The 14,991-nt window shown below is 44.9% G+C and overlaps 1 protein-coding gene across 1 annotated transcript; it reads left to right on the top strand.

The window, feature by feature from the left end:
* The first annotated feature begins 12,068 nt into the window (after nucleotides 1-12,068).
* tpbgl (trophoblast glycoprotein like) lies at nucleotides 12,069-13,841 on the top strand. The gene has a single exon (XM_028984351.1). It carries the CDS (start codon nucleotides 12,224-12,226, stop codon nucleotides 13,238-13,240), a length of 1,017 nt encoding a protein of 338 aa, XP_028840184.1. The 5' UTR covers nucleotides 12,069-12,223; the 3' UTR covers nucleotides 13,241-13,841.
* The last annotated feature ends 1,150 nt before the right edge of the window (nucleotides 13,842-14,991 follow it).

Raw genomic sequence — 14,991 nt, 5'->3', positions numbered from 1 at the left:
GTGTTAGGGCTGAATAAAATACAAAGATGGTGTTTATTTAATATGTTGCATATGCCCTTTCGTAGCTCAAAACCATCTACTGCCATTGCATTTTTTGTCTAGATTGCAAATGTAAGATGTATTGGAAGGGGAAAGCTTGGACCAATGTGTTTTTCAAATAAGCTATTTATGATGGTAGTTTTGAATGTCTTCAGGTCGCACTGGATTTATACAAATCCCGTGTATATAAGACCTCTATCCCCTGATCCACATGCCCTGACCACTTCTAAGCTGCTTGTGATAAGTACAGTGGTTTGACAGATAGTGACTTAAAATCGGCGAAAGAGAAGTGTCAGGGTTTTTTCTTTTCTGCTGATGTCACCGCCTCTGTCATCAGAGCAGCAGGAGGGAATGACGGAGATGTTCTCCACTCTCCACTGCGCAGGCCCGTCAATCAACTCTTACTGTGACTGTGAAGGTTGGAGCCAAGGTCACACAGAGCAGGATGGAAGAGGTTAGCCTACAGTCTGAACTTCAGTCTGATCAAGACCTCAGCCTGGAGGCTGCTGGCTGCTATCGATCTGGGTCTGATCAAATGATGTGATACAAAATGCAATCAAAAGCGGTTTTGTGCTGCATAAGGAGGATAGTTATGGGCCAGCAACTCTAAATTGCAAGGAAATTCTATGTTTTTTGCTAATTTTTGAGCATCCATTTTTGAATAATTGATGTTTCATCTAGCAGCTTTATTGGACCAATACAAGCATACATGTTTGAACCACCAGAGCCAAAATTTTATTTGGCATCATAGGATAATTAATCAAATTTCTCTCAATCTGCAGTTTCTCCCATTTTTGCAAATTAGCAATATGTCTTTCTAACTAGCATAATTATTGAGCCAGGCAAGGAGAAAGTGACTGGTGTCCCACTCAACAGAGGAGCTGCCTCTAATGAAAGTGTCCCACTGTGAGCTGCCCAGCATGTGTAATAATGATGGTGATGTAGTTCTTATGGTAATAAAGATTTGGTGGGATCATTCTAAGTGTGTAATCAAGCCACACAGTCTTCACACTTATTTTCCACAGTCGTTTGTATAAGGTGTTCAGAAACAAAACTGCCTGTTGACCGCCTGCATGCAGATTGGCCTACGTCAGCAACAGAACAACCTGCAAGTTATTTTCCATGCATAGACACATCTCCCTTGTGCCGAGGCACCCTGCATCTTAAAATATATGTGCTGAACAGACCGGATTCAGGGCACAGTGCACACGACATGCTAGGATTAAGACAAAGAGCCTCCTGGACTTGTCTGTTGTAAGAACTGGAAAGAGAATATTTTTGCTACAGACGTCGCCTTGTATATGAATTATTGGAAACCATCCCCAACCACCATCTAGTACCTCCATCTAGTGAAAAGTTTACAAATGAACATAGAACACAGTAAATACACTCTAAGATCTGGGTTATTGCGCTGAGCAGGTCAAAAGCTCTTGGGTCAAACACACCCCAGATCATCTTTATTAGTGAAAGTGAAGTGATTGTAACTGTGAAGCACAGCAAGCAAAGCAGGAAATGTGTCCTCTGCATTTAACCCATCACCCTTAGTGAGCAGTCATGATAGGGCAGTGGTGGCCCCGCAATCAGAAGGTTGCCGGTTCAAATCCTGTGCTGCCAATGTTCCACTGAGGTGCCACTGAGCAAACACTGCCAACACGTCTGCTTTGTTCATGGCTCACTAAGGGTGACATTTTGTTGTGTCCCTTGCGCTGTGCTGTGTATTACAATGACAATCACTTCAGTTCAGTGCACTCTGCTCAGTGGCACTTTGGCTGGCTCAGACAACAGAAAGAGTGAACCGGCAACCTTCCGATTATGGGTCTGCTTCCTTACCTGCTAGGCCACCACTCCCAGTTGCCCCAGTTTGATGTTGACTAAATCAATCATCCAAGGTGTCCATTTTCCACGGCGCATGATCCATGATGGATTGGCCTTAACCTCCATAACATAAACTGAATAAAAGACTAAGCTCCTCTCCCTGTCGGGCCCATTACTGTAATATATGAAGCAAGCTCACTAATTGAGGGCCTGTCCTTGAACCGTGAATCTTTAATAGTACCTTCTAAGAGCAGAGTGCTGGAGGGTGTGTGCAGGTGTGTTTAAGTGCATTGGGTCAAGTTATGTTTTAGTGGACAGTAGAAAAAAAAATTTTTTTACTCTGGAATTTTGTTGGTTGGGAGGACAACACTGAGACCTTCATATGTTCTGCATGTGTTGGTGAATGTTTCCTGCGGGTGTTCCACTTCTCTCCCATAGTTCAACAACATGAAGGTCGTGTGAATTGGAAATGTTGAATTGCCCATGTGTTTTCACCCTGAAATGGTCTGGCACACTTTTCTCCTGCCCGCCACCTGGAAACTTCTGGGATTGGCTCATGCGTCACTGCGACCCTGACCTGGATAACTGGGTGTGGAAAAAAAAACATTTGTTTCTTATATAGCATGGCTGCTAAGCGTGGGGCATGTTTGCTGGTGTAAGATCAAATGTGTTCTTGGGTTTTTTGAATAAATGAAAAGAAAGAAATCCTGATGTTTGTGCACGTGGCATTAATGGGCTAAATCATCCTGAATGACAAAACAGCATGTGTGAGAGTTGTCAATAATTAATCAAAGAATGGTGGTCTGAAATGTCCAGTCACGGATTTTTGCTCACATCAAGTGTGTTTTCTTGACGTACAGAAAGAATCTGGGAGAAGGAGAAACTGTAAATAATAAATATTAAATAATTCAGTCAGAGTGAAACCATCAAAGTCCACAAGGTCCACTACCTACAGCAGAAAGCAAGGTCCACTGCCCAGTCTCCTCATTTCAAAGATAGAGAGAGAGATTTATGTCCTGAGTTGGAGGTAATTATGCTCCACTATGAGGGTTTCAAGTGAAAGGAAGCACTATGAGACACAGTGAGACAGGATACTTGGCGTATCTCAAAAGTCAATTGGATATTTTAGATTTTCATGCCGGTGCTGGTTTCCCTTACAATATTATTTTGAGACTAATACCTGAAATGAAAAAAAAGAAAATTAAATCATTTTACTTTGCTCTTATTATAACTATGATTTTAAAATACTCTTGTGTTTTTATTTTATAGAATGTATAGATTGAACCCCTCTATCCCCTATAATCCCCTATAAACCCCTATATTTTCATTAGTTTTCATGATGGTTCATATTTCACTACACTCCCTTTTTATGCATTTGTGATACAAGACCTTTTTGTTGTGGTGTTATGTAATTTTACACTGCAACCACTGGGGATGCCCAAGCCAGTATATTTCTGTGTGCCATTCGCAAGAATGGGTGAATCCGGAGGGTGTGTGCAGTGTACAACTACTGCCAAATCAATATGCAGAAATTTCCATACCAGGGAACCAGACACAGAGGGTAAACAGTACCGAAAGCCGAAAGGAGGCTGGAAGAACTGAAAAAAGAACCGCTCTGGTGACCATTAGGGGAGCAGTTGAAAGGAGAAGAAGCTGGTAACATGGCTGTTAATTATTCCTCAGCCTCCATTAAAGAGCACAGGTGACTCCGTAAATTTATTAGGTGTGCTCGCACTTTCAAAAACTTTGAAAGTCCACATTGAATTTTTTTTACATTTTAACTTTGTACTTTCCCTTTGTCAAGTTCTAGGTTGTTTTATAGTTACACAATACTGGCACTGGATAGCACCACCAGGTGTTCAGGGTCTTGTTTATGGCACCATTTGTATGGGAAGTCGACAGCGAAATTACAGCCGGCTTAATTGATTCATGATGAGGCTTCCCTGTACTGACAGCTTCTATTCATCCATTTTCTAAAACCACTGTCCATGTCAGGGTCACAAAGAAGCTGGAGCCAATCCCAGAAATCTTTGGGTACTAGTGAGAAACAGCTCCTAGAAATCACAGTTGTTCTTTATGTACCAAGGAAGAAAGTCCTCTATCAGGAACACATACTTTTTGGAGGTCATTTCCACGCCTTCAACCTTGTTGGGACATTGTGGCCATCCACCAACTATCCACCACTTCATTTATGGTTGCACGGTACTCATCAGTGAGAAAATGAGTCTTTGTGTATTTCTGGGCCCACTATAACCACTTCTGCTTGTGAGCTATGCTTAATGGTAACTGAATAGATGGTTTATGAACGAACGTCAAGGTGTAGGATCCTCCAGAGGCTTGCAGTTATACACTGGCAGATGTTTGCTGCTTTGTAATGGCACTGTAGCAGCTGCTCTCCTAATCTGATGTATTTGTCTTTCAGAAACCTTCCTCAGTGTACCTTTATCTGCGCAAACCTGTGTGTGCTTTAAATCAGCCACTAATCTCTTAGCATGATGATAACGCTTACGTTTTCATACCTTGTTCAAGGCATTCAACTATTTCATGATTTTCAGCAACAGAGAGATCCTATTGAGCCTGTACTTCACTTGCCGAAGACCAAACTGTTCCCCAAGAACAAACAGGAATTAAAGACAGTCGAGGCCTGGCAGAGCATCACCAGGAATGTAACCCAACGACTGGTGTTGTCTATGCATTCCAGACTTCAGGTGGTAATGGACTGCAAAGGATTTGCAACAAAGTATTAAAAAGTGAATGATAAATTTATGATTTTTAATTTGTCCCATTACCTTTGGTCCCTTAAAAGTGACATGCACATGTACAAACTGTTGTATTTCCTACACTGTTAAACTGAAATAAATAATAACTCATCAGGTTTTTTTAATTGCGATATTCTTGTATTGTATTTACAGGGTGGACCTGCCACCGGCATCATAATGGACACACTGACATATGGTGTCAGCAGGGCAACACAGTACTTGCCCTGCACCACACAGGTAGTGTCAGTTCCAAAGAACACATCCACAGAGATCACCCGAGCTCTGCTAAGGAGGATGCTTTCAAAGGGAATTGTATTAAAAAAAGCCCTGATGTGATTTGTTGTGACTTTGGGTCACCTCTGATCGTTGGTCATTGTATACCAGGATACCAATTTTTTCCAGATTCAAAGGAAATATGACTAACATGGTAAAATACATTATTCATTATTAGAACCCTTTTCATTCAAATAAAAAAAGAATTTTAATGTTTTTATTAATGACTGCAAAATCACAGAATGCAAGCACATTTCACACACTTAATGACCAATGAACAGTGACACAGTGTCCCAGTCAGCAAGCATACAGCGTTCAGTACTGTGGTCAGGACAATGCATGCTCTGGAAGCAGAGCGCTGAAGAGCCTTTTGACCGCAAGTCACACAAAAAGCTTTTTGCCATTCTGGAACGCCACGCCAGCTACTCTGCCCCACTCAATTACAACACTGAATGACTAATTGATGGCCCATCGACAAGTGACACCATTTTTATATATATATCCATTACAAAATGTCCCACGGGGCACATTAGACATGCAAAGCAGGCAGTGGAGGACTCCACCGGCATCACTAATTCATTGGGCGAGGAGTAGTGTTTAAGGCACGCCACCTCCTTTACTCTGCAGAGGGCTCCGCTGGCCCTTTAAGCAAGCTTCACAGGTAAGGTAAGTTGCAGCTGTGAACTGGGAGAATTGCTTTGGGAAGCAGTATGACATTTCACACCTTACAAACGTTTCGGGTGCTAAATTCCGTTATTTCCTCGGTTTGCTTCTCAAGGTTGACCCCAAAATTCCATTTACCTCTAAACAACTTATTTCATCCCGATGATTTTCAAAGTGTATTGATTTTCAGAGAGATTAGATTGCAGGCATGTATGACTCTTCTGTTCTCTGGTTACTGGATCAAGTAGTCCTAAGGGGTTGTGAGGTTTAAGACGGGATAAAATAGCTCTAGAGCTCAGCATTGAGGACAAAACATCACGCTGCTCTGACAGACGTGCCCTATTGTGATGCTGTGGTGCAGTTTGTCTTGAGAGACAGGTGTCTTGTTTTTTTTTTACAAGCTGATAAATGAGCACTTGTCTCCACAGAGCATCCACGTGGAGCAGAGTGTGTGTGCGTGTATGTCGGATTAGTCTCACTGCCAGGAGTCCTTCAACTCCTCACCCTGGCCTCAGAGACAGCTGTGAAGGACAAGGCAGATGATTGAGGGAGGGGTGCCACTGCAGCATTTACCCGCAAATCCCTGACCCCGGGGACACCCTTCATTCCCTGATGCTAAACAAATTGCCCCACTGGGCAGATTCACAAGTTCCGAACCTGACTCACACATGACTTCTACGGATAACTTTCAAAGCACAGCCCCCACACCCCCCAACACACCATTTTCTGTTGATATACAGCAGAAGCTCTTATACACACACAACTGGACAATTTACTGCTTGCCATTGGCACTGTGTGAAATCAGCTGGCCACGTATTGCTGACACTGAATTGCAACGCATAGCTGAGGAAATGAAACATGGCAGAGGAGTGGACACGTGCATCGTCTCTGCGCAAGAGCTGCTGGACAAGTACTGTATAGCCGGGGTTTCGTCTCTTTCTCATCCAGAAGCAGCCTCTCTTTGGGCCCTACTTTCAAAGTGCCACTAGGTGCATTCGCTACAAGCCAGAAGTTACATGCTTCTGTACGGAGAAAGATTCCAAAAGCACGTGCAGTTTGTGGAGTAATAAATACGCTGCCATGCTCACAGATTTACGACTTATAGGGACACATGTTTAAATCATTTTTTTGTCTTGTTCATTGTGCAAATGATAAAAATTCATTAGGCTTACACAGGGCTATGATTTGTTTTGCGCTGTGTGGAATGATGCAATCAGGGAAACCGGACGGAGCCAAAGACCACAAACAGCAGAGAGAGAGCGAGATAGAGAGAGTGGAGGATGAGCGCAGGAGAAGACCGCTCTGGTTTAATTGTGGAGAGGGCTGACCACACCAAGCCACTCTCCCCGCGGACTTCCTCAGTTAAATCAATTTTCAGGGTTCAATGTCAACTCGGCGCCAGCCGAGCGGTAATAATATGACAACAACAGGCTTGGATTATCCACACACCATAAATCCTGCCGCAGACGAGGCATCTGCCCGCACTCTGCACTGCTGCCGTCCCGGTGCAGAGGTGCCGGCCTTCCCATCACATCCATCACAACCCCTCCCGCATGGCAGGAAATGATAATAATAAGAAGAATAAACTTGTTTATCACAGCACTTTGCTTATCTGGCCACACCAGCAGAGCGTTGCATTCAGGCCCTGGGTCGGGTCTGTCCAGTGACCCATTGTTACCGCATCCTCTGGCAAACGCGCATGCAAACACATGCATCAGTGCTTGTGAATGTGGGCCTCTGTCAAAGGGTAACTAATCTTTGCTTTTGACGCGCCTGCCTTCGCCCACACACCCACTCTAGCACAAGGACGAAGGCTCCTGTGGGTATTGCCACCAACAATGAGTGTCCTTCAAAGTGTATAAATAAAAAATACATTATGTAGATGCGAGTGCTCGCCCTGTACATCTGCGCACAGTACTCAACAAGCATCTTTCTTTTTATGTTTTCTTTTCATCCGTCACATTAATTTTTTTTCTATCTGTGCGTCCACAGGTCTGGAGAAAATAAGGGACCTACTTAAACAGAACTGCCTGTCTATGGCAATCGTTCTGTTGAATTCCACCCCAACACACTTTCTCCAAACTCTCCTATCTCCTATTTCATCCTGTTACAACTGTTGACGGCATTTATTATATTTTGGAATAGTGCGTACACACTGGTATAATTTAGTTAGATGTGTACAATTATTATGTATTATTATGTATTATTTTTTCCCACTCAGTAGCTCGTTTTCCATAGACACTTGCCACACACACAGGGAGTCCTACACACAACCTTTGAGGTGTGAGTCCATGTCTTTAACCCCCAGCCCACCGTACGACCCTGTTTTTTTTTTGTTTTTTTTTATGGATGACATAATTATTGTTCAAATGTGATAGTAGTTTGCTGAGGAATAAAAAAGTTTAACATAGACACAAGCCATCAGTTTTGTCTTGTTCTGTTTTTGTATTGTATGAGTATTGTCCCCAGAAGTTTTGCTGGTGTTGGTGTTGTTAGACACATGCTTATTTGTTACATAGTGAATGCGATTTCTAAGGAGATCAGGAAGTATCACATGTACTCCAGCTGTCCACTCTGCCAAATGAACACATACTGACACACACTTCCCACCGATTCACACACTCACCTGTCAGAACCTGCCAACTGGAACACAGGAAACACACACCTGCCAAAAAGACTGTCAACCCATACCTATCTAATGACTGATATCCAGTGATGCAGTGTGTCCTGCTTTGTCAGATCTCAGAGAATCATTAGTGGGCTACTAACCCAAAAACACGTACAGCCAGGGGGAGGGGGCGGGGCACAGAATAACATCACTCTGCCAAAACATTGCCAATGAGACCAGCATCCAGCAGGCATGGCCCGGTGCACTGAATGGTCCCATTTAAGAGTGACAGTCCTGAGGTGGGTCTCACGCAATGCTGAGGCCTAATTGAATGAAACAGTAACAGAGATGCGGCACACAGTTAATGAGCGCTGGCTTCCTGCCCGGGTCCTGAGGGGACGTCATATTATGACACTTCACGTAATCGCATTCTTTGTACCTGTTGCTTTTACTCCAGCTGTAATCCTTTTGATCCCCATTGCCACTTCATTTGATGTGTATGTGTGCACTTGTGTATTGAAAAGTGGGATGAAATTGAATTAACCTTGTTGACTGCTGAACATGGATGGAATGACTGATGGTCTAATATGAAGTCTCGGAGGATGGGAGTCATATGACTACTATCCTTGTCTTTTCATCTACAGACGCATCCCTGCCTCTCCTTCCTGTCCTGTACAAAAGACCTGTTTAAAAGATTGATCTGACTTTGAGTGCCTGTGTGGTGTGCATGGTGTGTATATGTGTATGTGTGTGAGAGGGGTGGGAGTAGGGTTAAGTAACAGTAAACCCTGAGGACATGAGGTCTTCACCGCTATGATCATATTGCATGCCTGTCTAGCAGGCTTAGATAACAGACTGTAGACACACACACAAACACACATGGTAAAATGACATTTCCTGAAGTGCAAACTTTGTGAACAACATTCAATGCTGTCTGCAATGTACATGAATGCCAATACTGTAAACACGATCTCTATATTATCCCCCCTGTAGTGTTTTATGCATTTGTTGATTTTGCACATTATCTAGGCCAGTGGTTCCAAGCCTTTTTCCCCGAAGCCCCCCTGCCTGTGTCTAATAGAAGCCAGGACCCCACAACTCCAATTCCCAATTGGTGGCCCATACACACATTAAAAGAATAATTTAAAAAAGATTAATTAAAATCTTTTATTTGCAAAACAAATAAACAGCATATGTGGATTTTTGTTCTTATTCTCTTCATGCACCTGACTAACGCTTTCTGGATCGCCCTTTGTATGTTTCTGCCCACCGATTCGGGCAAAGTCCCCACGCTGTTGCCTAACTCTTGCTTCCTGACTACACCTGTCCATTGTTTCCCCGCCATCTACGCACCGCCTCTCCCACGCCCACGAACGCTGCCTCCTCTCACCCTATGTCCGCGTCTGCATCCGCCGAACTTCGTCCTGACCAGTACTATAAACTGAACCCAAGCCTGGCTAACATGATAGAAATTAGTTTGAACCCAACCTGGCCTGGATCGGGTAACCTCAGCTATAATTCTGCACTCACACACACACACACACACACACACACACACACACACCCTGCAATCTCTGGCGCCCCCCCCCCCCTCCCCCCAAGGGGGTCGTGGACCCCAGGTTGGGAACCACTGATCTGCAACAACTACACTTTTGTACATCTTACAATTATTTTTGTGGGATTTTTACACCCTGACAAATCTGTGGCAGCACTGCAAGCAAGCTTATACAAATCCATGGTTGTGTAAATTTGCTTTGTCGTAATGAAAGTGTGAGTGATAAGGAAACGAATGTGCAGCTGATGAGGGGTTTAGAATTCACTGACACAGCACACACCTCCACAGTCTGCTGGGCTGAGCTGGGCTGCCATGCAAAAGTGTGACTGCTTCAGACACTGCACTAGATCGTGGTAGATTTGTGACGCATGCAATGTCAGATCCTTTGTCAAATTCCACTTTGCGGAACATCCACATACTACGCTGGAATATACAGAGACACAAAAATGTGTGCACTCTGGCTGAAAAAATGTCTAATTGATCAAATTTTAATCAAGTAAGCAAGTAAGCCCCATCATTCTCTCTGTTGCTTTTGTTCAATGCGCCTCTTCCAACTGGTTGAAATCGCAGTGTTTGCTGCCTTAGAAAAAAATTGCGATACACACCAGTTTTTTTTTTTGCGTATTTTCTGCAATTGGGTTCACTCGTATCACGGACAATTCTGTTTCATCTGCGTTGCCTCGGACTCTGGAGACTCTACTGTGCAGTGACACCTGGGCAAATGTGACCTTCATGGTAGAGTCAGCAGAAGAAAACCTTTTCTGTGACCCAGTCCCAAAATTCAGCATCTGACGTCTGCACCTGAACCTCTGAACAGGCCACTGTGTATTAGAGGAGAAAAAGCCCAGTCAACTGATCAGTTCAAAACAAGAACTTTTTTTGACAATAATGCGGAAAGATATTTTTGGAGGAAAAAATGATGTATTTCAAGACACACAAGCCGATGGTTTGGCCATCGCATTCACAATTCCCTGACATCCTTAAAAATCTGAGGATAAATCTAAAGACAATAGTGCATGCAGGATGAACGAAGTGGAATTAGAGGCATTTCCTGAGGACAAATGAGCAAAGATTCTGCAGCTAAGAACCGAAAGACACTTAGCTCTGAACAAAAAGTGTTCCCAATGTGTGATACATAGTCCTTACCATGACTGGTATGCCATCTTTGGCTTCTGTCCATTTTCATTCTTTGGGTGGGTTGTTTTAGCCTGCATATGATCGAAACAGAATTAAAGGAACGTGCCTTCTTTAGCCCAAACATTTGCATGCAATTGCACCATTAATTGACAGGTTTTACCTGCATGTGTCTCAGATTCTTATATCCATCTAACATAAAAAAAAAAACATTCTCAGTCTTCGTTTAATAAATATTTGGGGTTCACTTTTTATTCATTCTTGACCTGAACGCAACATTTTTTATTGCACATTCGGAACCCATGCGTCCCATGTGTTGCATAACTGCGCAAGCAAACAAATAGTCGCCCTGGCTCACTGTCACTCTGACATCTATCCTCTGCTGGGCGGAAAGGTCGAGCTTCAGTACACGCAGAGAAATGGACGTATCACTGTGTACCTACATGGGTACAAATACTCGCAGGGGCAGCACCCTTCGGAAGAACAGTAATGGACCTGTCCTCGCAGGCACTTTTTTGTACCTCAGTCCTCTGTACCATTTAAGGCACAATTGTGTACCTGTCATGACATTTACATATAAGTATGATGTAGTGGTCTGCAATGGGTAGGGAGCTGGGGGTTATAAACCTTGCGTAAGGAGCCACAGATGTGGGGAGGCTGGGCTCGAACCGGCAACCTTCAACTCACAGGCACAGAGTCTCAGTCCACTGAGCTACATGCTGCTGTGGCTGTCTGTCTGTGTGTTTTTTTTTCTGTCATATTTTCAGATAAATATGTCCTTTTGTCCTTTGTTGTGTTCATCAGCCAGTTTTGGAAAAATTGGTCTCATCCACTAGCCGTTCTAGCAATTTACAAGCATTTTTGTTGGTACATTGGGGTTCATTGGGATTATTTTCATGTGGTACAGGCTCATGGGTACAAATATGTACTTTCCCGAATCATGTACCTCTAAAGGTACAACATAGGGAAGCGACCCTGTAATCAGAAGGTCGCCGGTTCAAATCCCGATCCGACAAGGTGCCACTGAGCAAAGCACAGTCCCCACACACTGCTCCACACTGTCAGGGCTGCCCACTGCTCAACAAGGGTGATGGTGAAAGGCAGAGGACGCATTTCGTTGTGTCACGTGTGCTGTGCTGCAGTATGAGCGGTGCTCACAAATGATCCGTCCTGATCCTTTGGAGGTACAACCAACTGAAAGGAACAGTTTAGTACCCGCAGGTTTAATGTTGCACCCTGTGTGTGTAGACGGGTGTCCGGTGGGGTCCCCTGAGCGGAGAGCATGAGGAGCGCGCCGTCTCCTCTTCACATCTCTGCACGGACGGGCGGGGAGAGGTGGGCGCCAGCCTCTGATTCTCCTGCTCTCACCTCGGGAAAATGGGCTGGGGAGGCAGCTTTCCTCTGTGCGTAATCGTCGCCTTGGCGCTGCCGGGCTCCGGCGCGGGGAGCTGTCCGAGGTCCTGCACGTGCGCAGAGGACAGCGCCACCGTGTCCTGCCCGGAGTGGCGGGACGGCGACGTGCCCGTCGACGTGCCCGTTTGGGCGAGCACCCTGGACGCGCGCGGGGGCAACGTGTCGGCTCTACCCGCGGGCGCGTTCTGCTCCAACGGGACCGAGCTGGAGCTGGTCTCTCTGCTCCTGTCGCGCAACGGCATCCGGGCGATCGGGGCGCACGCCTTCCTGGGGCTCCCGCGCCTCGAGCTGCTGGACCTGAGCTACAACCGGCTGCGCTCCGTGTCCGCGGACGCGTTCCACGGCCTGCGCGAACTGCGCTACTTGTACCTGAACGGCACGCTGGGCGCGTCGGCCGCCGCCGAGCTGCCCGGCGCGCTCGCCTCGGACAGCTTGCGCAACCTCCTCCGGCTGGAGCTGTCCGGGAACCGGCTGAAGACCATCCCCCTGGCCAGCTTCGAGACCCTCAACCTCCACGCCCTGGTGCTGACCAACAACTCGCTGGAGACCGTGGCCGGCGAGAACGTGACCAGCTTGGGCGAGTTCCGGAGCCTGCGCGTCTACCTGGCCCTCAACCCGTTCCGGTGCGCCTGCGAGCTCCAGGCGTTCTACCACTGGCTGAAGAACTCCTCGCAGCAATGCCCGGACATGCACCGCCTCCTCTGCGCCCAGCCGGACGAGAGACGGGGGCAGCAGGTGGAGAAGCTTCGGCGGGAGGACGTGGAGTGCGCCAGCGCGGAGCTGGAGGCCGTGTCCTACGTCTTCCTGGGCATCGTGCTGGCGCTCATCGGGGTGGTGTTCCTCATGGTGCTCTATTTAAACCGAGGGGGGATCAAGCGGTGGCTCAACAACATTCGGGAAGCTTGCCGCGACCAGATGGAGGTCTACCATTACAGATACGAGCAGGATTCGGACCCCAGGCTGGCTAACGTGGCTGTCTGAGGCTCTCCAGAACTCCAAACCAACCCAGTTCCTCTGTATTCTTCAGTAACTAACATGTAATGGAATTGGTCCTAATAGTGTTATGGGGTCTAGAGGTCCTCGGTTCAGTGTGGAATTTAGAAAAGTATCCATTCAAAACTCAGAACTCAATTTTATAGGTGTAAATAAGACAAACTGTCTAAAAAAGTGATAGAGGTGCTGTTTGGATTAGCCGGGGTGAAAATGTAATGGCAAACTGTAAAGCCGTGTGATGATTCAAACGATCAGAGCATGTAATAAGTAGAGTTTATACCATAGACATACATGGTAAACCATGATCATAATAAGAAGGCACCACTTATCCCAGGACATATGAGCCCAGACTCTAGAGTTCTAGAACAATGTGTAGATATAATTGATAATAACAGAGATTCTTCAAGAAGTGTATATATGTGTAGTGTGTGTGTGTGTGTGTGTGTGTGTGTTTGAGGAACAGCAAGAGCAAGATGGACCGGGGCGGGGTTATTAAAAATCTTTAAAACTGTGCCAAATATTCACAAAATCTGAAGGAACTTTTAATAAAATCTGAAATTGTATTTAAGAAAGCATGTCTGGGAATAAGAGGGACAGTCTCTAGTCTGAGACCAAAGTCACAGATGTCTGTGTTTCTGTCATCTATGCCTTGGCATTGTGTTGTAAATGCACAAAATCACATTATGATATTTGTGAAACTATAATGTAATCTAGAGCATAATTACAACTGAGTTTTTTTTAACTATAATGATTTGCAATGCTATTTAATAAAACTGTGCAAATCCTCATCTTTTTTTCCATCTCTTTTCCAACTCAAGTCTGATGTTTTATACGTCGTATGTCAGAACTAGAGATGAAAGTTTTTATCACATGTAGCATGACCCTGGCCATTGCTTCAGGCCAATGCACCATAATGTATTATTATTCATCTTTTACGGGGGGCAGGACATGCCCCATGGCATTGGGGGATTTTTAAATCATTATTTGTCAAAAAAGGCTATCTTTTCACTTAACGGATGGCCACATGAGAGGGTTTTGTTGCTAATAAAAGTACCATGACAAGAACTGAAGACAAATCTCGGCCATAATTATAGCAGGAGCGGGATTAATCTCATCAGCAGCGAAGGAGCGCAGTCACTCCCATGCCCTATAAATTACGCTGCTTCATTTACCCATTTTAATTAATGGACTCCAGACGATGTGGCATGGGTTTTTTTTCTGCAAGGTCAAACGAGCATCCGTGCCCGTTGCAGGACTCAAGTGGACCTCTGTTGATCTTCCAGAGACCTGAGGCTGACACTGTCCAAGGAGAGATTTTTGGAAAGCAGTCTAGTGGAATACATAATTGATGTCTGGTGGAAAAGCAGGAGCAGAAAGTAAAAGTCGCCACACTACCATGCCACATTTGGTGCAGAAGAAGACACATTTACGTTTAACACAAAATAATGTGTTAATTTGAGTAAAAGGTTAGACGATGGCTTTTAAAACCTGTTCCTGGACCACACCAGACTGAACTCACAAACACACTCAAGATCTTTATTAGTTGGTCATTAGTTTGCTGATATCAAATTTCACCACCTGGGTGGCACTAGTATGGATTACTTTCTAACCCTGAACTTTCCACCTCTGGTGACATATATCTTCAATGTAAATATTCATGAAGAGTCATGAATTCAGAATTGGCATTTTAATCATGGCTTCATGCTCTTCTGGTACTACAGATACTATAATTGTCCTAT

This window comes from Denticeps clupeoides, chromosome 6 (genome assembly GCF_900700375.1).
Source record: "Denticeps clupeoides chromosome 6, fDenClu1.1, whole genome shotgun sequence".
Taxonomy (NCBI): domain Eukaryota; kingdom Metazoa; phylum Chordata; class Actinopteri; order Clupeiformes; family Denticipitidae; genus Denticeps; species Denticeps clupeoides.
The sequence above is the reverse complement of the archived record's forward strand: the minus strand, read 5'-3'. Positions and strand labels throughout refer to the sequence as shown.

Excerpts from the sequence above, each read along its gene's own strand:
- tpbgl (XM_028984351.1), top strand. The coding sequence starts at position 12,224 with ATGGGCTGGGGAGGCAGCTTTCCTCTGTGCGTAATCGTCGCCTTGGCG.